The following is a 27,903-nucleotide window of genomic DNA, read 5'->3' on the forward strand; positions in this document are numbered from 1 at the left end:
CTAATATATATTTTTTTCGTACTAATTATTCCCTAAATAAATTAATATGAAAAAAAATTCAAAACTTTCATGTTATTATGAACCCCTACATCAGGTAAGCACGGGGATGTGAAGTAAGTTGCAAAGTTACAGATTTCCTGAAACTGTAGAAATATAACGTTATGAATAAAATTCATTCTTCGTTTTTTTTTTTTTTTTTTTTTTTTTTTTTTTTTTTTTTCGAGATGACATTCAATTATACAATTACAATTTTCAATTATACTTAATAGTTTTCACTTCGGGAAAATTAGAAACAATCTTTTATTGCAATAGAAATATGCATTTTTCTTGTATTTGGAATAATTTTTCATATGATGGAAAGTTGCGATGGCTAAATGGATAAAATCTAGAAACGCAGTAGGCCTATTTATGTCCATTATTTTTTATATATATAGTCAACTGCTGACATTTTAAAATTTAATGGAGGAATTTTTCTCTCCATTTTTAAAGAACGTATCATGCGAAAACATATATTATATTACTTATTATGAATAAAAGGACTATTTATAAATATTTGATGTGAAGAATGGAAAAGAAAAAGAATACTTAAGCAGCGTTCACACAAAGCCAACTATTGCCTACAATGGAACGCCACGCCTTCTTTAGGAAGATCATGTGATCTCAACGGGACAATGGTAAAAGGTTGTTTCATCCGGACAACTATTTGCCAATGTCCCGTTGGGGTCACATGATGTTCCTGAGGTAGGCGTGGCCTTCCATTGGCTCAGTAATTGACCTCATGTGAATGCTGCTTTACGTTAAGAAAGAAAAAGAAAATGTTACACAAAGAGAAGAATCTGATAATGATGAATTTTGAATCGATTAAATGGGAAATGGAGGCTGTGGAGATGGAGGATTAAATTTGTATCGAATCATTAATAGTTGATATTTTTCATTTAATATATATTTTTTGATCGATTATTTCGAAGGTACCGGAATGAATGCCCATTATACGTCCGTTGAAAAACCTGTTCTTCTAAAACGTTGATGGAGTTTACAGCTGTCATAAGTGAATACGACAGGTTTTAAGATCACTCATTTGATTGAACCAAAATTTGTTTAGGTGGTCAATGATAATCTACGATTGCTGAAAATTTGATGAAATCTTCGCTATTTCGTCTTACTGCTGTGTAATGTTTTTTTCCAGGCGGCGTAAATACCAGGGAAAAAAGAATAGAATTGAAGACCTACCTTTCTATTTAAAATGAAAACCTTATCGCCTACTATTAAAATGAATTACGTCCTTAATCTATTTAAAAAGCATTTCTACACTTAGGTATTTCCTTCTTTTGTCTTTTAATATTTATATATTAATACAATATATATATATATATATATATATATATATATGTGTGTGTGTGTGTGTGTGTGTGTGTGTAATGATATTTTAAACTCTTTATTTGACCAAATTAATTCCCAAAACTTTATCTTAATTTATCCCATAGTAATTTCATTCTCTTATTTCTTGATCTCATTCCACTGAAGCTGTGCAAAAATTACTGCGCAATCAGTTCTGCGTATCGAGTGAAAGTGATACTTTCGCTGCCCTTCTTAAAGGTCAATATGTGTATTGAATTGGCTCGTGGCCGGAAGTCCCATGTTATATAAAACTAGTGATCATTTGTTCCGTTCTGCTTTTGTGCCGAGCTATGGCGGACGTGCCTTGTCCGCGTCTCTGCTTGTAAAAAATTATGCTTTCCCGGAATGGATATTAGGTAGAATAAAACGAAATTAAAAATACATAGTCTCTTCACTGCTTCGAACCTGCATTTTGCTTTTGCCTGCTTATATATATATATATATAAAGCTCATTTCCTGAAATTCTCTAAAGTACTCCAAATTGAAGATATAAAATAGTTATGATAATTTAGATGCGAATTTCTATAAAATATAACCTTTTTTTATTGAGAAAGATTTCCTATTTTCTAAAATAAACAGTACTTCGAATTTGTTAAGGAGAGCGAAATAAATTCTGATTTATATATTCTTATGATAAGAAGTCAAAATACGTATTTCCAATTGCCTCGTAATCTCTGGGTAATTGGGAATATATGGAGGTAATTCTGAATATTGCTATAATAAAGACTGGATAGTTAATAAATTAATTTTCAAAAAAAGTATTCTTTAATGACTCTTCGAGCGCATGATAATATACTCACGTAAATTATAGACCTCCTGTCCTTCATTTACATTAATTTTAAACCGAAGAAAAGACAAGGTAAGCAAGATTCGTTTTCAATTCCTATAGCTGATCTTACATAAAAAATGAATTTATGGTTTATTATTTTAAAATAACTTCCGCAAATTGAACAAAAGTATTCTGAATTATAGTAAACAATTAATTTAGAATAACTATGCCTTCCCAAATCGCGAAAAAGCTTCATTAATTCCGTCACTTTGCTACGTCACTAGATCAATAAAAACAAGTTCACTTATTAAAAATGTGTGATTTTTAAGTTTTTACTGGTAAGACGTAGAAAAAAAGTGCGAAGAAAAAAAACCCCATTTTGTAGCAGTTACATAACTCTATTACCTTCTCTTTTGATATAACAGATGGCGTTACCTTATTAACATCAAGATATATTTCCCATGATCCTTCTTATGGGCCATTATTAGATTGTATTCCAAGTGAGAGTCGTGTATTTTCGGGTTCGTGTTTGTTTTGTCTTGTGAGATGTGGAACTTAAATGATTAAATAACCATTCCTGAAACTCGTCTATTATTTTCATCTGTCTCATAATGAATTGATAAAGAGTCTCGTCTTTCTACAAGTCAATAATTTACAAAATTAGCATGAGGTGAAAATATGAATTTTTATTTCATTTTTGAACAATATTTAGTGAAATCATTTTTGACTGGCAGCATTATGAGTAGAAGTATAAGAAAAAAATGTGGAAAAAAATGCTTTTGATTTTTTTTTTAATAAATTTTGTCTAGAATTCGGATAGCTTTATGCTGATTCACATGGTTATTGTAGAAGAATTTGAATAATTCGAATGTGAACCTCTATAAAATTTTGCCTTATCTATAATTTCGAATAAAGGAAAGCTTGCTTTGAATATGTTTACAAAAAAAAAATAATAAGAAGAAGATAATATTTAAATTAAAAATGCAGTGGAGATTTATTTTTAATATTAGTAGTTTTAAGAATTCAAAAAATAGTAATTCATAATTAATAAATGAATAGCGTACAGTACTTTGAATACAACATATGTGCAATTAAATTGTAAAATTAGCAACCAACAGAATAACACCACGTAAAATAATACAGATACGAAAGACAGGGCATAACGTACAAATTTAACTATATTAAAACACTCAAAAATTAAATAAATTCTTCTCAATTTTTAGTTTTCACTTCCAAGTTGGCAAAATAAATTTGAAAAATAAACGATATATAAACGTTATCCTGACGATGAATTAAAGTGACTAATGAAAAAAAAATTCGAATAATAGACTATATTAAAATTTGTATGTTGATATGAATTAATATGACCAAAGAAAAAAAAAATCGAATCAGCTACGAATTCGAATTAAAAAATTTCACTTTAATAAGAGATTCTTATATAGAGTAATACAAATCCAAGTAATAAAAATGAACAATGAAACAATCTTCGAAAAAAAAAAGCAGAATTTATTTCAAAAAGCTTTAGTTTGCGAAATACACGTTTTTGCATGAATTTTCTGAAATGTACATCAATATGGAACACCGAAATTGTCATCTTTCAATTAATGGGAGCCTCAAGGTCATGTTTCTTAAGGCTTTTTTTTTTGTGCAGCCTTCTCTTTATTTCCAGTTTCCCACAAAAAAGTGAGGGATTGACCAGTACTGTCTAGGCACTGACCATGACTCTTGGCTGGTAACCTTTGTCTCCGCCTTTGCGTTCTGAGGAGATGCAGATGATTTGGATTTGGCGTCTTCCATTGCTTGGTGACTTCTGGAGACAGAGTGGTTTTGTTCAGATTCCCTTTCGCGCCTGCGCAAAGAAGGGCGCTCTTGAGCTGGTTTCGTTGTGAAATAACTGTTGGGACTGGAAGAAATACCTTGAGAAGTGAAAGATTTGTATTAGCATATCAATAATTTTTAACGTAAAACTAAAATGTCGATCTAAAATAAACAAACGACAAAAACGAGAAATCTCTGAAAAAGTGAGAGAAGATACTTGTTGAAAAATATATTCTAAACTATAAATAATATTCTAAAACGTCAGGATTTATTTCATTTTTTTTTAAATTCCAAAATCAGTGATAAATTCTAAATTAATTAATATGATAAATTGAATGAAATGAATTAGCTCAGGTGCCGTCCTCGTCATCTGACCGCGGTTCAAAATTACGAGGTCCGTCCAAAAATAGCTCTAGCATTCGTTAAAAAACGGGACTTTAATGTAACTGAATCAGATGAAAAGCACAGAAGAAAAGGACAAATCAAAAAGAAAACATGGATATTGATTTTATTCATTATTTACTGTATTTTTGAAAATAAATAAATAAATAAAACTTCTTTTTTTTTTTTTTGCATTCTATATATACTTAGATTTCTTTATTTGGTCCGTGATAATGATCGCCGTGCATAAAAAATATGTGCATGTTAAATCCACACTGTATTTCTCTGGTTATAAAGTCGAGAAATTAGATACCCCCAGTACGTCAGGATCTCAAAGACGACTGTGTGGTACTAACCTTTAAGTACATTAGGAGGTTGAGGCCTGTTCTTGAGTTCTTTTTTTCCAGCAGCTGCCCAACCATTGGTCAGGAAAACGTTCCTCTTCTTCCCTTTCTGCTTCGTTTCCTCCTCTTCCCAGTCCAGAGGTACAATCACCTGCAGACACAAGGAAATATTTGTAAAAATATGGGAAAGGCGACAATTGTTAGTAAGATTTCAACAGGTTTTTTTTGGTCATTCATTTCATATAGCCAAAACGCTTATAACAATATCAGGACTGTCCTTGTAATTTTAAGATTACCTTTTTATTATTTCCCTTATTTGTAAATTTCGAAACCAAAAAGACAACAGATATTTTTTTTATTTTTAAAAAAATCTTTTACAACCAAAACGAATTGTTATGTTATTTTAAAGGAATTGCAGGATGTCCTTCTTTTGATTTATTTGACATTTCTGTATTCTTTTGCATAAAAATGATCAATCATATGATCAAACTTTCCAAATGAATAATTTTTTTAATTACTGTTTTGACATAAACCTTGGAAGAGTTCAAAATATTTTTGATAACAAACGAATTATTATTTAGATACTTTTTTTTCTTCTCTCGAATTATTTTAGATACTTTATTCTGTAAAATATAATTCAAAGCTATATTCATTATGCCTTGAATCGATTTGAATCCACTGAGTGAAAATGGATATTTCTTCTTCACAATTTGACTAGATGTCCAAGGAAATGAGTAGTTCAGAAGCTAAATATGGAGCCAGATGATTTTTTTTTAAATATGAAATAATTTGACCTTGTTTTATAGCTGTCAGATAAAACGTGACCGGTCAATGTTATTATTTGTTATAAAGATAAATTACTGTGTTTGCTATTATCTGTTTAAGTGATAAACCTGCTGTATTTGCTATTATCTGCTATGGTGATAAACCTGTTATGTTTGCTATTATATGTTATAGTGATAAACAGATCAATGTTATTATCTGTTTTCGTTGTAATTTGAGAGAGAAATAATGAATTCTATTGATATCATCGATGTGTCTAACATTGATTGAAGAGCTGACTTCATAGGAGTTATGCAGCTTGAATTATGGCTATAAACTTCCAGGAACAAACAAATAATTGGATATTGAATTACACTCTCATTCATCTACTGTTAGTTTACAACTTCGTTTCAAAACCTTTTTCCTTTGAGTATAAATCGAATCAATGGGAGAGGCTTTTTCTGTGTATAAAAGTGCAAAAATTTTTTCATGTACCGTTGTTATAGATGCATAATCCACGATTTTTTGAATAACAAATAATTTTGATATTGTTATTAATTGTAATTTGTTAATTGTAATTAATACTTAATTTACTAATTTAAGTAACGTGTGATTAAATTAATTTATCTATTTCAGCTTACGTTTTAATTTTGACTTTTTTTCAAAACTATTTATTTAATTTCTTTATTGGAGCAAACCATTTTCTGAAAAATTGGAATTAGATATATATGTCATTTCTTTAAATTGTTTACTTTAGTTCTATATTCTACCAATAGATGGAGCCAGCAGTAAACGGAATATATGCAAAGTCAAGTCACAAGCAATTAAAAAGGATTTGTATGGAATAGTGCATCATCAAATGCGAATATCGGAAAGTCAAGGTTACTCTCATGAAGTGGAGTGGCGACTTCACACTTTCCAATGAAGTCACCGCTCCGATAAATTTCAGTGATATGCAATTCAGTGATACGATAATTCCAATAACCGGCCCGTTCACTTTTCAATCCATTCACAGATTTCTCCTTTACTGTTTTGTTCGAGAGCTTCCATTGGACAGATCGTATCGATTGTTACTTTCCAGTGAAGTCACCGCTCCAGTAAATTTCAGTGATTTCGTATAGATTGTTACTTTCTATCGTGATCCAAAGCCTGTAATCGAAATATCACCAGTAAGATCGTATCAAGAATTTGAATCACACCCCTCTTTGAAAAGTATTGATCACTGGTATTTGTGACTTTATGATATTAGTTACATAATAACCGCTCGTAAAATATTCGTCATCCCTAACCGTTGTAGTTTGGTAGCAATTAATATTTATTTCTTTTCAATCACTGGAAATTCGATAAATGAGATATTTTTATAACCTTACTGTATACTGTAGCAATTAAACAAGTTACAGAATAGTCGTGATATCGGATATTTCCATCTTTACCACGCATTATATGTAACAAAGAAGGAACAGTTTTGTTCTCCCTAGTCTATGCCTGCTTCACGATTTAATCTGGTTATAAAAGAAGTGGGAAATTGAATAGAGTGTAAAATGATCCATTTTACAACTAACCTGTATAATTTGTGAAAACATATGTAGAGGGCAGCACAATCGAGAGCAGTGAACTTCAAATGACAATGCATTTGTACAGATAAGACTACAGTGATTATTCTAAGACATTTATTGATGTAAATTTCTTAAAATCTGATTTTAAAAATCATTGCAATGAATTTTTTCACTATTCTCTAAATAACTTCAACAATTTCGGAGGAATTTTTGTTTGCATAATGCATTAGATTTTACATTATCAATAGCAGTTCGGATTTCAGTAATAAATAATCATTATTAATACCAATAAATAAATGAAAATTCTCAGAATATTACATAATTTGAAGTAATATGTATTCTACTTACAATGATACATGGAATCATTTAAAAAAGGACAAATAATACATTCAGCCAAAGAGAATAACATGTATAATCAAAACGAATAAAACAACAACAACAACATTATTTCATCATATTAGAAGAAGAGGACAAGAACTTAATTATCAAAACTAGAAACTAGAAATTTTTATCTAAAATATGTTAAAAAGAATTATGAAAATATAGGCCTGTGATAGAAAAATCCTAAATAGAATGGGAATTTCAATATTATTTATTATAAATATTTTATAATGAAAGCAGAGGAGTTTTTTTTCTTATATTCATTTGCATTACATTCATTTCTTATATTCATTAATATCCATATAGTATTGTTTCCAGCGTCTCATGCCTTTTTGATTCTATTTTAATTCCCATAATTTGATATATTTGAAATCTACTTTTTAATACACTAATAAATGCGTATTTTTAAAACTTACAATTCTATTTTTTCGGTTTTAACAATATTCATAACTCTATAATGAATATGAAATGCTGTAGTAAAAATTTTGCCGAATTCAATATACAGATACAATTCAAGATACCTTTCATATAAAATCCAAATTTAATTAAAAATTAATCAAATGGTTGATAATTAAATTTTAAAATTATGTGATCAAGGTAGCACAGTCTGTAGCATAATATTGTACAATATGGTACTATATTATATAATATTATTCAATATCAAACAATGTTATACAGTATTGCGAATATTGATTTATATCATAAAATATTGTATAATATGTGTATGCTGTTAGGAGATTGTTGGAGCCAAATTTGGTTTTTTTCACGATTTCATATAGCGAATGAAAATTTGACTACAAAATTCCATCATCATAAAAAATGAAATAAAAAATTATGGATGAAATTATTTAAATACAATCATGCCCAGAAAGAAATTCCACTTACTTCGTCAGCCACGGGCAAGCTTCCATGCAGTGAAAGCAGCTGTTGGTCAGGAGAATCTGCAACGAAATCGTACATGTCCGAGCGGCCTCCATTGTCCAGCCAATGTCCACTTATTCTGCCCATCATGCGCTGAGACTGATGCTTGGGATAGCTGTTGTACATGAGGGTGTCCTCTTCTGAGAGATAAGGAATGGCGTCGACATTGTCCATATCGAAATTTCGTTCATCGAGATCCAGCTGATAATAACAGATTAGCAATTTTAAGAAAACAACAGTTTCAAATCAGTTGGATTATTAGATAAATAACATAGCAAATATAAAGCTAAAATTTGTAATTGTACTTTTTCCAATTCATATAGTACGAACTTTGAAGAACATGATGGATTCTATGTGCTGGATGTTCTCTTAATTAGCATTCATATTCAGAAACGAAGAAACTTTTGAATTTTTTTAAACACTAAGAAGGCCTGTTGGCTCTTGGGAATTTTTTCAGCTTCCCGCTAAGCGAAATTCAAATATGTAGAGGACTACGGAGGATATAAATTGAAAGATAGCTATAGATTCTATGTGTTGGATGTTCTTTTAATTAGCATTAATATTCAGAAACTAAGAAACTTTTTAACTTTTTAAACACTAAGAAGGCCTGGTTGGCTCCTGCGAATTTTTTTCAACTTCCCACCAAGCGAAATTTAAATTTGTAGAGGACTAAGGTCATTATTACTATCATTTGTTAATATTTAACCAAAATTTAGCTATAATTTTCTTATTAATGCAAGATGGTTTTGTTCCTTATATGCATCATCATTTTGATTCTGTGATTTCACACTCTGTTTTTATTCTGTATAGATTCATTCAAAATATTCATTCAAAATTAATTTAGCATGGAAAATTTCGCATCATGTATAATGTCAATTATCGCCCCATTAAGGCTAATTGAGCAGAATAAAAGAGATAAAAAGAGTTTCAAAATTTTGATTGATTGAAGAAGAGTAATTTTACGAAGATTCAATTTTCAGTAAATCTGAATCAACACTAGAAACTATACACCCATTCTTGGGAATTACAGTCTAGTAAAATTCAAGCTGCTACAAGGTTACAAAAAAAGTTTAAATATTAGACATTCCCACTGGAAGATACGAGAAACTTACCTCATCAAACTGAGGCCATATGACATGTGGCTGCAATTGGGGATTCAGAGCAGACAGGTCGACTTGCACCAATTTGGGTGCGACATCGCCATATTTGTACAGAACTAGCCCAGGCAAAGAAGGACGTAGGGCGGATAAATCGATGGTCACACGCTCTGACTCTGATGGTCTGGCCTCCGCAATCGCCGACATGATCCCCAGTATCACCCACCAGCAGGACATGGTGCCTTCTGCGAAAAGAGTACATAATTCAAAATTCAAATTTCATTTGTGAGGTTATACAAAATTGTCATGATTTCTGTTCTAAATCACAGGTAATGCTTTCCGTATGATTTCCTCGTATACATGTACAACACGAATTATATGTTTAATTCCTAGTAATAATAAAACATCGAATGAATTTTATTTTTTATTGTTCATTAGGGTGCGGAACTTGATATAAATCTGTGAATTCATTGTCAGAATCCGTCAATAAATACATTTAATTTGTGTTTAATGTTATTAAATTATCGTGTTTACATCTAAAAACCAGGAGGAGTGGTCTATCCAAAATTGTCTGTCTAATGAATTTGTCATGCTAGAGAACGCCTTACACGGCATTGGCGTACAATAGTTACAAAACATTAACTTTTGGCAAGAATTCAGCATTTTTTCTGAATCTATCATATCATTCTTGGCGAGTTATTTGGCGATTAATCTCTGGCATGCATTAATAATATCCAAAAATCGAATCTGTGTTTTAGACGAGTTTTTTTCAACCGATTGGAACAAAACTTTAACCCTAAACTGCACTTGTAGTCAGAAAATCTCTTACCAAATTTCATATATTTAAGTCATTGCTTTTTTCAATTATTGTGTTTACATGTTTCTGAAAGTGCAGACCAACAAACAGTCAACGCTTTGTTGGATTTGGTTCAAAATTTGAAAGGTGTTCTACAATACAGATGTTAAATCTATACCGAATTTTCTTTATGTAGCTCTATGTGTTCTCTATACTACGCTTATGTGTTCTCTATACTACGTATACGGGAAAATAAAAATTTGTTAAAGTGCAAGAAAATTATTGCACGGCAATTACATGGGCAACAATTTTTTTAAATTTAAATTTTAAGGTCTTGCAATTTTTAATTAATTAAAATTTTTAAATACACATTGAGGTGAACATTCTTACCTCCAAAAATATATATGTGCTAAATTTGGTAGTTCTGGGTCTAATGCTTTATCTCATAGAGTGTCGAAGTACACACACATACATAAACCATTTCCTTTTATAAGCATGAATTGCGATCTAGAAGTCGTTTCATTGGACTAAAGAGGTGAAAATTGTTAAATTCTTTTCACAACTTTTTCATAAATGTCCTTACTGAAATTCCGAGAGCGTCAGAAACATTTCAAGAATAATTTTTGAACTTCAATTCAGTTTATGATCATCATTCCTTATCACCAAAGATTTTTCTTTTTCGATTTCTTAGAAAAACAAAATTATCCAAGCGGGGTTTTTTTCTTGCAGGAATTCTTTGTTTGCTTACGAATGAATGCCGTTAATTAATCGGAGAATGAAGATGCATAATTAAACGCTTTTGTTTATTAAATAACTGGAAGGAAAATAAAACTTTATTTTTCATTGGTACGTGGTTTGAATAATGCCATTAATATTCGATTGCCATAAATTATGCCATTAAATACTCGATTTCTTTTATTAATTATTCTTTTGCATCTAAAGGCAAAAATAAAAAATAAACCCTTGATCGTTTCTTAAATTTTTAAACACCCAAAACTAAATCACCCCAAATTAAGGGAAGACTAAAACAGTTTTATGAAAAGGAATGCATTTTACCTTACAATTATATATATATATATATATATATATATATATATATATATATATATATATATATATATATATATATATATATATATATATATATATATATATATATATATATATATATATATATATGTGTGTGTGTGTGTGTGTGTGTGTGTGTGTGTGTGTGTGTGTGTAATTATAACTCTTAATATAATTTAAATCCTAATTAATTTACTAATTTTTATCTTAAATTAACCCATATTTTCATTCTAAAATGTTCTCTTATTTCCTGCTCCAATTCCTCCTTTTCATTTAATTAATTCTACAAGCACTTAATAAAACTGCTGGTCTCAGCATTTCTCACGCTCCGAGAGAGTTAATGATAATCCTTAATGCTTACTACATTCTTTTAAAGATACCTAAGATTTCCTTTCCTAAATCTACATGTGGTCAAGAAATCCCTATTTATCCTTTCAATACGTTTTTTCTGTTGCAAAATTAAGATAATTTAAGGTTCTAATGGGTCAAATACAGTATAAATAACTATATTCCGCTAAAATAAAAACAAAAATTAACTATAGCTACATTTTTGGAGGGGGGACATATGTGTTTCAGTGGTCTCTTTAAATGGGACAAGTGAACCATTGGGGTTGAGATGACCATATAATACAGTAGATGCGGAAAAAAATTGCACTAATATGTGAATTAATCACAGAAAACCATTGGGACATGTACTTCAATAAATCCCCCTCTTAATTATCCCTTTAGGTGATTTAAAAATATCTGTTGGATATATATTTTCCGGTGGGGCGCAATGGGTTAAAATCTCACATAAAAATCACTGAAGGGAAAATTTCTGCCACTTTTGCTTTTGTGTCGCGATGTAGACTGACGCTTCGCTTATTCTTTTTACAAAAAATTTGACTTCCATGTTACTTTCGCAAATATTTACAAATATTTTTAAAATGTGCATTGCTTTTTGCTATAAACAAAACTGGCTCACACATTTTTACATTCTCGTATAAGAAATAAATTTCAACTGTCCACAAATTCGAATTCAAGAATTTTAACGAATTTTCTCTCTCTTGAGTCAGAAATGACATATTTGGGGTTAATATCTATTTGTGAGATGACAATTCAAAAACGCTTTAAGCTAAACAGATGAAATTTGGAATGTGGTCTTTACATCCAATATATAGAAATCTTATCAAATTTTAAAAGAAAATCTGGCTGTTTGAGAACACAATAATTACAAAACGTAAAAAGCTAGAAGCATGAAGTTTAGCGCTCATATTGTGTATATAAGCATCAAATATTGAATTAAATTAGCCTAGAGAGTATTTGTTTGTCGTATACATGCATACGAATATGATAAATCAAAAATGATATCACATGAATAAATAAAATTGGGTATGTGATCTTGTTGCTGAAACTCAATTCGGTTTCAAATTTTGGTTTCAGTCAGTCGGGGAAAAAAGGCGAGTTCGGATTGCCTTTTTACATCACGAAGCACAAAGGCCGTATGGGGTTACTCTGAAAAAAAAAAAAAATCTGAGCATTTATGACATTCACGATATTTCCTAACGTCCACAACTTTATGCGGGGTGAAAGGTGATAACACTTTATTAGAATATATAGGAGACAATTTAGGAGAGATCACTCTCGCTTCTTTAATTACTTACCATATTTATATCAAGAGCATACAATAGGATATCTTCTTGTGAATTAAAATCGGAGAAGTAGCACTATATAAACTTAAACTAGGAAATATTTTGGAGTCTGCATGAAGAATTGATTGAATCAGTAATAAAGATAAACATAATAGTCAACTACACGCTACCCGAAGTCATTCGCATAAATCTGAAAGATCAGATCACCACAACAGTATTGGCAGGAATTATGGTTGAGTCCTAAAGGTTTCCCACAGGCCACGGCACAACCCTTCTCGTAGGAGATGTGTCCAGTCACCTGCCGGAAATAAACCACACCACACCATTTCTGTACCCACCAGGGCGGCGAGAACCAATCACCATGGTGGAAGTTTCTCGTTTCAATTTTTGAGGTCCCCCGGGAGGATGAGTTAAGTATATAAGTGTAATAACATTCTTATCACGTGACAAACATATTATGAGTTTTATATTTCTTTATGGCTTATTATCTGAACCATCTGCTACATGTAGCAATTTCTGTAATGGATTCCAGACATGGAATGGCTGAAATCTAAATATTTACTCCATTAGGACTTATTCTCACAAAGTACTATATAAAGACGAATGTTTGTTTTAAGCCTTTTATACAAATTTGCACTTTATGATCGATTTTGGTTAAATTTGGCTTACATAAAAAAGAAAGAAAAAAAAATCCACTATAAATTTTTTAAAGTTCTGAAATTAATTAAAATTTACTGTTTTTTTTAGTGTGTCTAATACTTTTGAATTTTTATATTCAATTCTTTAAAAGTCATCCTTAATCCTAATTGACAATCATCCATCAATCACAAATCTAAAGCTTTGTGTTAAACGACACTTTTACTCTTCGCCATTTGGTAAATAATGATGCTATAAAAATTAGCAAACTTATCAAGGGGTTTAAAGTCTTATTCAGTGAATTCAAGTTAAAAATCAGCGAAAATGATCTCTACGGAGGTTTCTCGCATACTTTACAATGAATTTTTCATACACTTTCCCAAGCATAAAATTTCGGAGCTTTGTAAAGGCCACGAATGCTTTGCTTGGCATTGGTGAACTATAATCACAAAATATAGAGCTTTGGCATGAATCTAGCATTTTGACAATACATTAAGGAAATATGAATTTAAGATGCCTTTTTGCCGACCCATTAAAACCAAAATTTGGCACGAAATTGCAGTTGTGGTCGCAAGGTGACATACCGACTTTTTTTAAACAAAAATTTAAATTACTGCTTTTATACGTATGCGAAAGTAAAGACTGCTAAATGATCGAACTTTTGACAGATTTGTTTCAAAATTTGATATATTTTAGATTCTAAACATGTGTATTAAATTTTACTCACCCAAATCTTTCCCTTTTCTAATTATCGAGATCACTTTTATTAGAACAGCGAGACCGACAGACTCCCTGTGAGTGGATACAAATTTGGTCATACGTTATTATAACAAATTTCATCTATCTAGCTTAAAGGTTTTTGAGCTATAGTATTTATAAATAGACTGCCATATTGCCAAAAATGAGTTTTTCGGACCTAGGGAATTTTAAAACGAGCAGATTCGTCAAAATCTCCAGTACGAATTTGTGACGATAACAATACTTCCTCTTCGCGTACGAGAAAGTATAAACACAAGTGAAATGTCAAATAAGCGCTAAAAAAATAAAATAAAATTGTTTCAAACGGTTAAAATAATTTTTAAACAGCATTGTTTAATCTTAATATGCATAGGGAGTATGCGTGAAAGTATTGGGAAGAACACTCCAACAGGTTTCTATTGATTTTAACCAAAATTTAACGCGGATCTATTATTGCAGTCACAAGATAATTTGACGAGGATCTATCATTGTAGTCACAAGATAATGTACTGATTTCCATTGCGTTTATGAGTTATTACGTTTACATACATGTGAATGCACAGACCGATAGACAGTCAACTTTTTGACAGATTGTGTTCTAAATTTGATATGAATTTACATCTTGAATTCGAAATATGTGTACCAAATTTCATTTGATTATGATGATAATGTCGTGCCCACGTTACCACGGAAAGGGGGTGTAGTAGCTTCTGAAGGTAAAGACCCCTGAGCACCCGAGGGCAGAAGTCTGACTTCTAGCTCATATGAAAATGATACACACACATTCGCTTGCACAACCCCTTTTTACAAGGGGGCACATTCACATACCTCACAGATAGAACACAGATGAAGAACAACCATGCCACAACAGGGATTCGAACCCGGGACGCCCAGAACACGCGCTACCCCTATGCCAGGACGCCGGCACCAAACTTCATTTATCTGGCTCTCTACCGGTTAAATTGACTTGCACTATCCAAACAAGCAGACTGATATTGAATGGAATTTATTCGAAATGAAATCTACGAATTTGGCCTAAATTCCACATACCAAATTTCATCCACCCAGGTGAAAGAGTTTTCTGAATTACGCTGCTCAAAGATAGACAAATGGAGACACAGAATTCCAAAAATGTGTTTTTCGGACTGTTATTCCATACATAAATAACCCTATCATGTGTACTTTACGATTCAATATGAATATAATAATTTTTAAAAACTGTGTTTTTTTATTTAATTCATATTTTGCGTTAACACGCTCTATCATATAACTCTCCATTTTTACTAACATAAAACTATTAGCTGTCAATTGTTTTTTTTAATAAGGTTGCCAACATTTTAGTGCACGAATGGTGGCGAATTCAAATCATGCGTTAATTTTGGGACACCCTTTACAATCCCCCCCCCTCCCCGTTGTTACGGATTTAATTTATTACTTTACACAGTCTATGAACCTTTTCAGATTCATCAAACAAATTACAAGCTTGGGTAAAATTTAATAACTTTCCGAATCTCAATAAAATTCAAATTTTAGATAAAGTATCAGATATCAACTTCATTGCAAAAAGAAACAAAACAAGAGTAAGTTTTTCAAATAATATAAATTATATGCCTATGAAAGTTTGAAATCAAAAATAGCTTGCAGGAAAGATTATTCACGAAAGAAGTCTTTTTTTAAATTTTTCTCACGCATTAAACAAGGTGAGTTGATTGGTCAGCAAATGCAATTGGTTATAATAACAATGAATTTTTGTTAAGTTAATGCAATGAGATTATGTTAATCAAGTTTAGTTAAAATTAAGCAATCAAAAGAGTTTTGAAGAGATTAAAATATTGAATATTCAAGGAATGAATACTCATCTGTACAACATTTTAGAACACCAGCGGATCAGAAAATATATGAAAAAGAAGTTCGAAATTCCATTTTTACGAACATACAACAAATCACGTTAAACCAGTGAAAATGAAAGCAAAATGGAATAGAATTCATAATAAATAAATAAAGAAGAATTAATTTAAAATAAAAACATCTGCTGCATTTTTAAGCCTTTTTTTAGATAACGAGCAGTCGTAATCACATTAAAAAAGTGAATTCAACAAAGTTTAAAAAGCCGAATCTCTGCTTCCCAAAGCTTTTCACTGCTCTTACTTTTGCTTTTATAGTCGAATTCACAATTTTTTACATAAAACTTGGAGTTAAAATAATTTTTGTAAATCCATGCTTTTCAAAAAGTGTTGATATTTCTTCTCAATTCAAAGATTTTTTTTAAACGTATAAATAAATAACTTTAAAGAAGTTAGAATATTTTCGAAAGAAAGCGTAAAGCATCGAATTTAACATTATGCATTCTAGCTTATTTTTCTTCCTCCAAAATTGGATGACATAATCTGGAATATTTAGGAGTCGAATTTCAAATAACGTTTTTCTAACACTTTGAAAAAAAATTTAAAACTAAGCATTTTTCAAAATAATTCTTAGCAAGATTTTTCAGAAAAATGTGTACAACAGTTGGATTTTTTTTTTCCCCGAGGGTAAGGAGTTTCTGAAAACGGTTCGTTATTTGCGGAAGCCTAAAGCAATTTAGCTATGCCAAAAGACGGGGGGGGGGGGGAATTCGAGTGTAATTTGATTTTATTTCAATGAATTCATAAGTGGGGTTTTTTTTCCACTTTCTTCTTATTTTAGCTATATTTGGAATGTTCTACTAGTTATTTCCATTTCCATTTTATGCATAGTTATTGGTGAATACGAGGGCGTCGTTATTTGCGGATGCCTTAAAGCAGTTTTAACTATGCCTAAAGAAGGCGAAACGAAAAAGAAAAGAAAAAGAAAAGAAAAAAAAAAACGAAAAGAAAAGAAAAAAAATGAAAAGAAAAGAATGAAAAAATCTAACATTGAAAGAATTCATCTTCTTGTGGAAGTGACTTTTATTATTATTTTTTCTTTCTTTCTTTCTTCCTTCCTATTTTAGAAATATTTGCGGTATTTTACTGGTTATTTCTGTTTTCCTGTTGCCCTTAGTTATTGCTGTTAATGAGGACGATACAATAGGTGGCTAGAAGGCCTCAAATATTTTGTAAGTTGCTTTATGAAATTTCATAGAAAAAAAAATAATACTCAGATATCTTTATTTCCTCTTACATCATTAACTTTCATTAACTTTTTGAAAGATTCCAAAGACTACATTCTATTGATTTAGTAAAAAAACAGTTTCTAGAAGTACACATTTGTTGTGTGCTTGAAAATAGAAATATTTTTTTTAAAATTATATTTTATGTTTTAGTTTTTATTTTTATTTCATAACTGTTAATATAATAACATTTTTAAATAAATTAATTTTTGAAATTAGCAACCAAGTGGCGCAGCATGTTCGAAACCCAAATTCAGATATCTGTTAAATTAACTAATGATTAAGTTCTGAATAAATTAATATGAATATAAATGTATTAATATTTTAAATGATAATTAAATTTGGAAGATGTGAAAATAATTTATTTTCACTGGCAATCTCTAATAATAATAATGATGAAATTATGCATGTGCGCATTTTTGTGAGTTAGCGTTTTATTGTCGCCCCATTTGGATATTAAGAATGTGCACTTTGGTGAATTCTTTTTGAAATTTTAATTACAACTTTAATAAATTTTAAAAAATTGATATTTTTCCGCAAAAGCTTTCAAAAGTATTATTGCACAAAAGTATATTTTACATCGTTAAAAAAACTATCTTTTGAATAAAAATTTAATAGCATATTTTTTCTGAATTTTGGCATTTTAAATTTTTTTTTTTTTTTTTGCTTAATTTACCGTAAAAAAATTCTATCGCTTTGCTGAAATTCGAACTGTTTTCATTGCTTTATCAAATATTGAATCGTTTGGTTTTTTTCCATTGCTGAAAGATGAGGAAGAAAGATTCTGTATAATATCTGACTGTTTTAAAAGACAAATAGAAAAGTTAAGCTGCAATGTCGTGAAATTTTAATATCAGATACACAGGATATTTACGTTTTTAATACCACTATGACGTTATGTGATCGGTTCTCCATCAGAAAAATTCATGTACAGAATACACAGAACATATGTAGAATAATTAAAATAATACAGTTTTAATGTCTAACAATTTAATATAATCATGCAAATGAATATTTAAATGATTTATTTGAAATTAGATACAACCAAAATTTCAGGCGAACTAACTGGTCGCCAGGGGCAACTAGTCATTCATAAGTATTCAAAATTTCAAAATTTGTAACATGAAGAAGTGTGTGAAGAATTGGCTTCAAAATCTATCCTTACGAGCATCAAAAATGCCAAGTTAAATATAGGTATTAAAAACTAAATTTTAGGGAAACCTTAATGAACCGTTTTTTATTATTATCAAATTATTGCTTTTCTTTTTATATTGAAATAACTAATGGAGCTAGTTTATTATATATATATGACATTATAGATAAAACGATATTTTGAATGAACAATTTTGTTTTATTCATAACAAAGGAATCAAATACATTTCTTATTCCTTTTCTCTTCCTGTTATTACTAGATAACGACAATTTTTCTATCCTTTTCTTTAGTAAACATAGAGCAACTCAGGAGTTTTCTATTATTCTATGAAATTAATATTTTTATACGATGACGTTTGCAGACGGGTATGTTTTATACAGATTGAGTCATACGATTAAAACTTGAGTACAACAGTTTAGAAGGTAGGTCGTTAAATGTGAGAGACAGTTATTTTTAGATACCGTTCTCTCTGTCACTAAAAAAAAGGATTTTGTAAAACTTTAAATAGATTTTAAATTTAATTTTTACATTTTACATCAGAAACTTCGAAACAGATTTCAGCACAAATATCTATTGTAGTAAATTTACAAAGATCTCCTCAGGTATATTAAATTTACTTCTGTATAGTTTGTTTTACCCTAATATTACTTATGCTTAATTTTATACAAATAAAATTTAAATTTAGAATTGATTTATGGATTAATATATTATCCATAATATATATATATTATGGATATATATATATTATTATCCATAATATATATATATATATATATATATATATATATATATATATATATATATATATATATATATATATATATATATATATATATATATATATATATATATATATATATATATATATATATATATTATGGATTAATATGAAGTATTTGAATTAAAATATCAATTTTATATTACTTCTTTTAATTCATTAATTTCAAATAAATATATAAAATTTTACTTTTAAATGAGTGTTGCATGAAAACTTCCTTTTGTTTTATGGTATAAGATATTCCAAGTTTTCTATTTTCTTGTAGTAGAGGGATCTTAGCTATGCCATAAGAATGCCATCATAAAAAATTAAATCAGATGCAGTGACGGCTACTCTTATGAATTTTAATTATTTGTTTAAAATTAATAAATAAAAATACATTTACTTCAATTACTGAATTAGTTTTAAAATTTGAAATTATTTATTTTAATTTACTAATTTTGAATAAATAATTAAAATAAATATTATTCATTTGAATAAAAGTTTTTAAACACATGTGCCTTGTTTCGATATCAAATACTGACTCTTTACCGTTACACATGTGTACACTCATCACCGTTAGTTTAACGAAAAATAACATAAGGATTAAAACAGAAACAGTGGAATACCAAAAAAAAAAAAAAAAAAAAAATGCGCTCCTACGTTTTGGATTGAATTGACATTTATTTTTCTTATATTAATGAATGCATGATATATACTCTTCTAATAAACAGCATGCTAGTTTTAAATGAACGTCGCATGAAGAATTTCTTTTTCGTTCAATAGTGTAAAATTTGAAATTATTTATTTTAATTTACTAATTTTAAATAAATAATTAAAATAAATATTATTCATTTTAATAAAAGCTTTTAAACACATGAGCCTTGTTTCGATATCAAATACTCACTCTTTACCGTTACACATGTGTACACTCATCACCGTTAGTTTAACGAAAAATAATATAAGGATTAAAACAGAAACAGTGGAATACCAAAAAAAAAAAAAAAAAAAAAAAAAAAAAAATGCGCTCCTACGTTTTGGATTGAATTGACATTTATTTTTCTTATAGTAATGAATGCATGATATATACTCTTCTAATAAACAGCATGCTAGTTTTAAATGAACGTCGCATGAAGAATTTCTTTTTTGTTCAATAGTGTAAAATTTGAAATTATTTATTTTAATTTACTAATTTTAAATAAATAATTAAAATAAATATTATTCATTTTAATAAAAGCTTTTAAACACATGAGCCTTGTTTCGATATCAAATACTCACTCTTTACCGTTACACATGTGTACACTCATCACCGTTAGTTTAACGAAAAATAATATAAGGATTAAAACAGAAACAGTGGAATACCAAAAAAAAAAAAAAAAAATGCGCTCCTACGTTTTGGATTGAATTGACATTTATTTTTCTTATATTAATGAATGCATGATATATACTCTTCTAATAAACAGCATGCTAGTTTTAAATGAACGTCGCATGAAGAATTTCTTTTTCGTTCAATAGTGTAAAATTTGAAATTATTTATTTTAATTTACTAATTTTGAATAAATAATTAAAATAAATATTATTCATTTGAATAAAAGTTTTTAAACACATGTGCCTTGTTTCGATATCAAATACTGACTCTTTACCGTTACACATGTGTACACTCATCACCGTTAGTTTAACGAAAAATAACATAAGGATTAAAACAGAAACAGTGGAATACCAAAAAAAAAAAAAAAAAAAAAAAAAAATGCGCTCCTACGTTTTGGATTGAATTGACATTTATTTTTCTTATATTAATGAATGCATGATATATACTCTTCTAATAAACAGCATGCTAGTTTTAAATGAACGTCGCATGAAGAATTTCTTTTTCGTTCAATAGTGTAAAATTTGAAATTATTTATTTTAATTTACTAATTTTAAATAAATAATTAAAATAAATATTATTCATTTTAATAAAAGCTTTTAAACACATGAGCCTTGTTTCGATATCAAATACTCACTCTTTACCGTTACACATGTGTACACTCATCACCGTTAGTTTAACGAAAAATAATATAAGGATTAAAACAGAAACAGTGGAATACCAAAAAAAAAAAAAAAAAAAAAAAAAAAAATGCGCTCCTACGTTTTGGATTGAATTGACATTTATTTTTCTTATAGTAATGAATGCATGATATATACTCTTCTAATAAACAGCATGCTAGTTTTAAATGAACGTCGCATGAAGAATTTCTTTTTCGTTCAATAGTGTAAAATTTGAAATTATTTATTTTAATTTACTAATTTTAAATAAATAATTAAAATAAATATTATTCATTTTAATAAAAGCTTTTAAACACATGAGCCTTGTTTCGATATCAAATACTCACTCTTTACCGTTACACATGTGTACACTCATCACCGTTAGTTTAACGAAAAATAATATAAGGATTAAAACAGAAACAGTGGAATACCAAAAAAAAAAAAAAATGCGCTCCTACGTTTTGGATTGAATTGACATTTATTTTTCTTATATTAATGAATGCATGATATATACTCTTCTAATAAACAGCATGCTAGTTTTAAATGAACGTCGCATGAAGAATTTCTTTTTCGTTCAATAGTGTAAAATTTGAAATTATTTATTTTAATTTACTAATTTTAAATAAATAATTAAAATAAATATTATTCATTTTAATAAAAGCTTTTAAACACATGAGCCTTGTTTCGATATCAAATACTCACTCTTTACCGTTACACATGTGTACACTCATCACCGTTAGTTTAACGAAAAATAATATAAGGATTAAAACAGAAACAGTGGAATACCAAAAAAAAAAAAAAAATGCGCTCCTACGTTTTGGATTGAATTGACATTTATTTTTCTTATATTAATGAATGCATGATATATACTCTTCTAATAAACAGCATGCTAGTTTTAAATGAACGTCGCATGAAGAATTTCTTTTTCGTTCAATAGTGTAAAATTTGAAATTATTTATTTTAATTTACTAATTTTAAATAAATAATTAAAATAAATATTATTCATTTTAATAAAAGCTTTTAAACACATGAGCCTTGTTTCGATATCAAATACTCACTCTTTACCGTTACACATGTGTACACTCATCACCGTTAGTTTAACGAAAAATAATATAAGGATTAAAACAGAAACAGTGGAATACCAAAAAAAAAAAAAAAAATGCGCTCCTACGTTTTGGATTGAATTGACATTTATTTTTCTTATATTAATGAATGCATGATATATACTCTTCTAATAAACAGCATGCTAGTTTTAAATGAACGTCGCATGAAGAATTTCTTTTTCGTTCAATAGTGTAAAATTTGAAATTATTTATTTTAATTTACTAATTTTAAATAAATAATTAAAATAAATATTATTCATTTTAATAAAAGCTTTTAAACACATGAGCCTTGTTTCGATATCAAATACTCACTCTTTACCGTTACACATGTGTACACTCATCACCGTTAGTTTAACGAAAAATAATATAAGGATTAAAACAGAAACAGTGGAATACCAAAAAAAAAAAAAAAAATGCGCTCCTACGTTTTGGATTGAATTGACATTTATTTTTCTTATAGTAATGAATGCATGATATATACTCTTCTAATAAACAGCATGCTAGTTTTAAATGAACGTCGCATGAAGAATTTCTTTTTCGTTCAATAGTGTAAAATACGTTTTTTTTGTTTCCTCATAGCTGTAGAAGTTTAGTTGTGTCATAAAAATTGTTATCATCAGTTAATTCAGTTTCGAGATTTTGACAAATATTCATGCCTTAATTCGCAAACTTACCTTTAGGATGACTTAATACGTCTGTACCTGAAATTATAATAAACTAGAATAAAGAAATTTAATATTTGGTTTTGGCACCAAAATTGCACACTTCTATCAATATTTCTGGAAACTTTTTTCATGTGCATGTGAGCAAGATAACAAAAGAAGCAAGAAGCTATGTTCATAAAATTTGAAATAAAAATTTTAAATTACGAAACCACTCCTCCGCCATTTTAAAGGACATGAGTCCTATAAAAGGCTGATAATTTGTCGCTATGTATTTGAACTCTGTATTTAAAAAGACAACAGAAGAATAATCGTTTGGTACATAATCTGTGCATCTAAACTGTAGATCTTCATAGAACTTTATGAAGCTCCCGTTCTAACTGAAAGAAAATGTTTTCCAATTATATTGCACTCGGTATTGTTTACGACGAATTTAATTGAAATGTTTCGTCAATTAAACTGTAATATTTGAAGAAAATCAGTAGTTCCTAGGATAAAATTCTTACTCACGAATTGTTTACCTTCAAGAAAAGTTCAGTTATTGACATTTAAAACAGATATCGATACTCTATGCGATTCGAAGAATTTTAATTTTGTTCGCTATTGTTTCATTCTTACCTTCCAAACACGCACACAATTTTTGGCTGCAATATTACGAATAAGTTTATGTTTTATGATGTTGATATCGAAGAAATTTTTTACTTATTCCTATTCAAGATGATTTTTATGATATTTTTGCTGTAAAAAGGAATATTTCAAATTTTAATATAAATCAAACGCCATGATTTTTTTTCCAGTTACTTAAGCTTAAAGTAAACTATCAAAGAAATTTTTAATGTGATTTAAGATCGCCTATTAACAAATAGATTTTGCATTTCTATAACATATGGAGTAAAATAGCAAACGATTATTTGCGCCTTTTTTTAATAAAAAAATAACGATAATACTTTAAATTTTAAGTTCAGAAGTGACAGAATTAATCAAAAGTTTCTTTTGAATGAGGGCATTATAAGACATTGACTTAAAATTTGATAATTTTTTATTCAATTCTATTGAAAATTGATACAATTTTTGAAAAAACTATAATTAAATTTTAATAAACTAACTCAAATTAAGCAATTAGAATATTTAAAATTTAATTATAAAAGCTTTTTAATTAAATTTATTATAGTTTTTATAGAATTCTTAAAATTTGCTTTGTAATAGATAGAATTTTGTGTTAAAGAAAATATCTAATTTATATGGTAAAAATGAAAGACACTTATGAAATCAATAATCTTTCTGCTTCCATTTATTACTGAAAATGTTAAGTTATGTTTTATGTCAGTAAATTTTCTTAATAATTAATTAATAAGGATTAAATTTCTCCTTAATTTAAATTACTAAACGATGTTTATTAGCTCTTTTGATTTTCTAATTCCAGATTAACAGCGAAGAACTCGTTTTATGCAGATTATTATAATAATTTAAAAGATATAAAGATGTATATATTTACAGGATCATAGTTAGTAACTGTGAGTTTTTTTAAAAAAAAATCATACAATTTTGTAAACATTTTATTAAATAATGCTTGTAACATTGAATCTCAAAATATAATCAATAAGCCAAAATTATATGTATTTCTTAATATTAACGCATGTTTTAATCTGTTGAAAAATAGGAAGATATAAATTTTTTCACACTTCTGTAAAATTCAAATATGAAAATAAATAAATGAAACTCTTTGAAAATTATATTTTGATTCAACTAAAATAATTACTAACAATATATAGTTTTTCAAACTTCCAGTGTAGACAAAAATAGTTGATTCACTCACCTAATCCTGTGTTGTTGTTGGAAGGCCTCAAGTGCAGGAGGGTGCTTGAAGGAAATGAAAACGAGAATTAAGATGTGACCACCCCCACCCACGAGGGAACCCAATTATATAAAGCGGAGCAAGGGCGCCCTCTACTGCGAAACGGGATCGGAATTTCCAAGTTTTCTAGTCGAAATTAAGAAAAGAAACGGAAAGAGTGGAATTTAATTCGCGCAGTAAAAGATGCGCATGCGCATAACTGCTCATAAAATAAGCTGGATTGATTTGTCGCAGGGCTAATTGAACTTTTACCGCTCGTGACTATTTTTCTATGAAAAGAATTTTCGTAATCTCACACCAGTTTATTGATTTCCCAAGCTAAAATTTAAAAGTAAATAAGGCGATAAAGCATTAATAAGTGTAATAAAAGGAATTGCGATTTAATTAAATGAAATCGATTTTAAAAAGCGATTTTAATTTAAATGAAATCTTTTAAATTGAAAACTTTTCAAAACTTATTTTTACTTAAAAATTAGGGGAAAAATCTGAAAGATTATTAAAGTGGTTCCAGTTGTTTCGTACGTAAATGTATAGGCATATTTGCAAAGGTATAGTGCTTAGACGAATGCAGTATTCGATTAATAACGTTTAAGGAATCAATTAATTAGATAAGCTTAAAATTAATTAATAATTATTTAAGTATCCTGAAGTAATTTATCTCTTAATAATATTTAAAGATTCGATTAATTAGATAATTGCAAATCTATTAATAATATTTTAAGCATTGGATAATTTACGAATCAATTAATAATGTTTAAAATACGAATTTATTAGATCATTTATGTCTTAAGAAATTAAAAGTGGTTATGACGAAGGAACAAAATTTCATTATTTGATTCTAAATATAAAAAATTTTAAAATTTGATAAAAAATTAATATTAATATGAGATCGAGATTATAGATAGAATTTTATTGGATTATTTTTCAAGCATTTTATATTTATTTGTATGTATTACATATATTAAAAAAATATAATTGTTGCATTGCTAGCTATTTTTTCTTTGTTTTTTATTCTGCTTTAGTGCATTGTCTATCAGTACTTCTTTGAATACACTTTTGCTGTTGTTGTTTTGTAACCCTCTTAGCTTTTTTTTTGTTGTTGTAATTGTTGCAAATGTAAGCTCCAATTTGTCAAAATAGCGGTATTATTTTCTTATTAAGTGTTTACTTGGACTTATAATATGTTCCGATAATGGAAAGCCAAAAAAAAAAAAAAAAAATCGAAAAATAATACATGACAAGATGATTGAAATTTGGTATTAGAATTATTCACTAAAATGTCTAATTTTTATCAAAACTTTAAAACAAATTTTCCACATACATTTGACTTTCTTTTGACCAATTTAATTCATATGTATGTGAAATAGATAATTATAATAAAGAATGAAATTTGAAATCTAAATTTGCAAACATATGTCAAATTCTATATTAAAAATTATTAACAATTAGACTGTCTATGAGTATACTAATATGTATGAGACTACAACAACTAAAAAGAAAAGAAAGAAAGAAAGGCAGGAACTAGTAAAATAAAATTTGGCGTCTGATTTTGATTCGAATATTATTAATACTATTTACTACCAAGAAATAGTTCTACATACGCACCTAAATCAACAGGTAATTTTTTTTTTTTTAATTTTGGAAGTAATTCAAAATCATACAAAAAATAATATTTATTGTGGCGTAAGAAAGAGTCTAGTATCTGAAATTTTGTTATAAAAATAAGGAATGAGGACTAAAACTTCTAGATTTGAAAAAAATGATATTTACATTTTATACTTGTTTCCTCCATTTTTATTTACTTTAAAGATTTAATCTTAACTGTAAAGCAGCAACAACACGCAAACAAAAAATGTATTTAATATATCTTCGTACCACTAGTGATAATTCAAAAACTAAAACTATGAAAGGAATTGTTGCTGATTATACCTTCTTTCAATATCTTTGCATCCATCGCTTTCACCTTCAAGCAGCTTCTGTTATTTGAAGGTTGAATAGCATATTTTATACGATTCTATGGAATAATAGCCAAATTTAGCCTACTGAATTAAGAAAGCAACAATAATACCATTTCTAGTAAAGATGGCGATATGTTACAAAAGAAGCCAAGCATCCATCTGAAAATCTAACGATGCACTGATTTTCACTTTTCCTTCTTCAAAATTCGAAAGATGTGAAAAAAAATTGAACTAAGTCGATTAGTGGTATCGTCAGCTGCTCCTACCGACCACTGTTTATTTTATTGTCTATTAAAATTGGGGCTTTTCTATTATTTTGCATTTAGAAAAAACAGTTTAAATAAAATAAATTTTTTAACAAAATTTTATTATTTTAATAAAGAGAAGAAATATTTTCATTTTAATTATCTCTTTTTTTAATGTTTTCATTTAAGATTCTTTATTATAAATTCTATTAAATATTGAAATTAATTTTTCTTAAATTCACTGCATTCCAAACAACATTACATTGATCTGATTGGAATGTCTCGTTTTAGGGGCTGGAGGATTCTGAGTTCGAAATCCGATTCTCCCGAATAACCACCATTTAGGCGGGACCGGTACACGCTCGGGGCCAAACACCATTCCGCTGGCGGGACGTGAATGTTTGGTGTAGGTGATGCCAGCCAATGTGACATACTTTATAATCTGACCGCGGTTCAAAATTACAAGGATAATCCAATTTTGGTTTTAGTTATATTAACGACCCTTTTTAAAGCAACACTAACGTTATTTTGCGACGGACTTCGTAATTTTGAACCGCTGTCAGATGACTAGGACGATCCCTGAGCTGGCACTCTCCTCTCTAAACTTCCACACCACACCATCGTGAAGACGTTTGGCCCCAACGGATTTGGAGTGCACAAGACCCACTTACATGGTGGTTCTTCGGAGGAATTGGGTCTCGAGTCCGAAATCTTTTGGG

General features: G+C 28.7%; 1 protein-coding gene across 1 annotated transcript; it reads right to left on the reverse strand.

Annotated features, from left to right (window-relative positions):
• Positions 1-3,692: 3,692 nt before the first annotated feature.
• Positions 3,693-25,009, reverse strand: LOC129957510 (uncharacterized). The gene is made up of 5 exons (XM_056069843.1): positions 24,943-25,009; positions 9,443-9,672; positions 8,295-8,531; positions 4,723-4,861; positions 3,693-4,083 (listed from the first exon to the last, which is right to left on the reverse strand). Exons 2-5 carry the CDS (start codon positions 9,662-9,664, stop codon positions 3,827-3,829), a joined length of 855 nt encoding a protein of 284 aa, XP_055925818.1. The 5' UTR covers positions 9,665-9,672; positions 24,943-25,009; the 3' UTR covers positions 3,693-3,826.
• Positions 25,010-27,903: the final 2,894 nt, after the last annotated feature.

The sequence above is a fragment of the Argiope bruennichi genome, chromosome 11, assembly GCF_947563725.1.
Source record: "Argiope bruennichi chromosome 11, qqArgBrue1.1, whole genome shotgun sequence".
Lineage (NCBI taxonomy): Eukaryota > Metazoa > Arthropoda > Arachnida > Araneae > Araneidae > Argiope > Argiope bruennichi.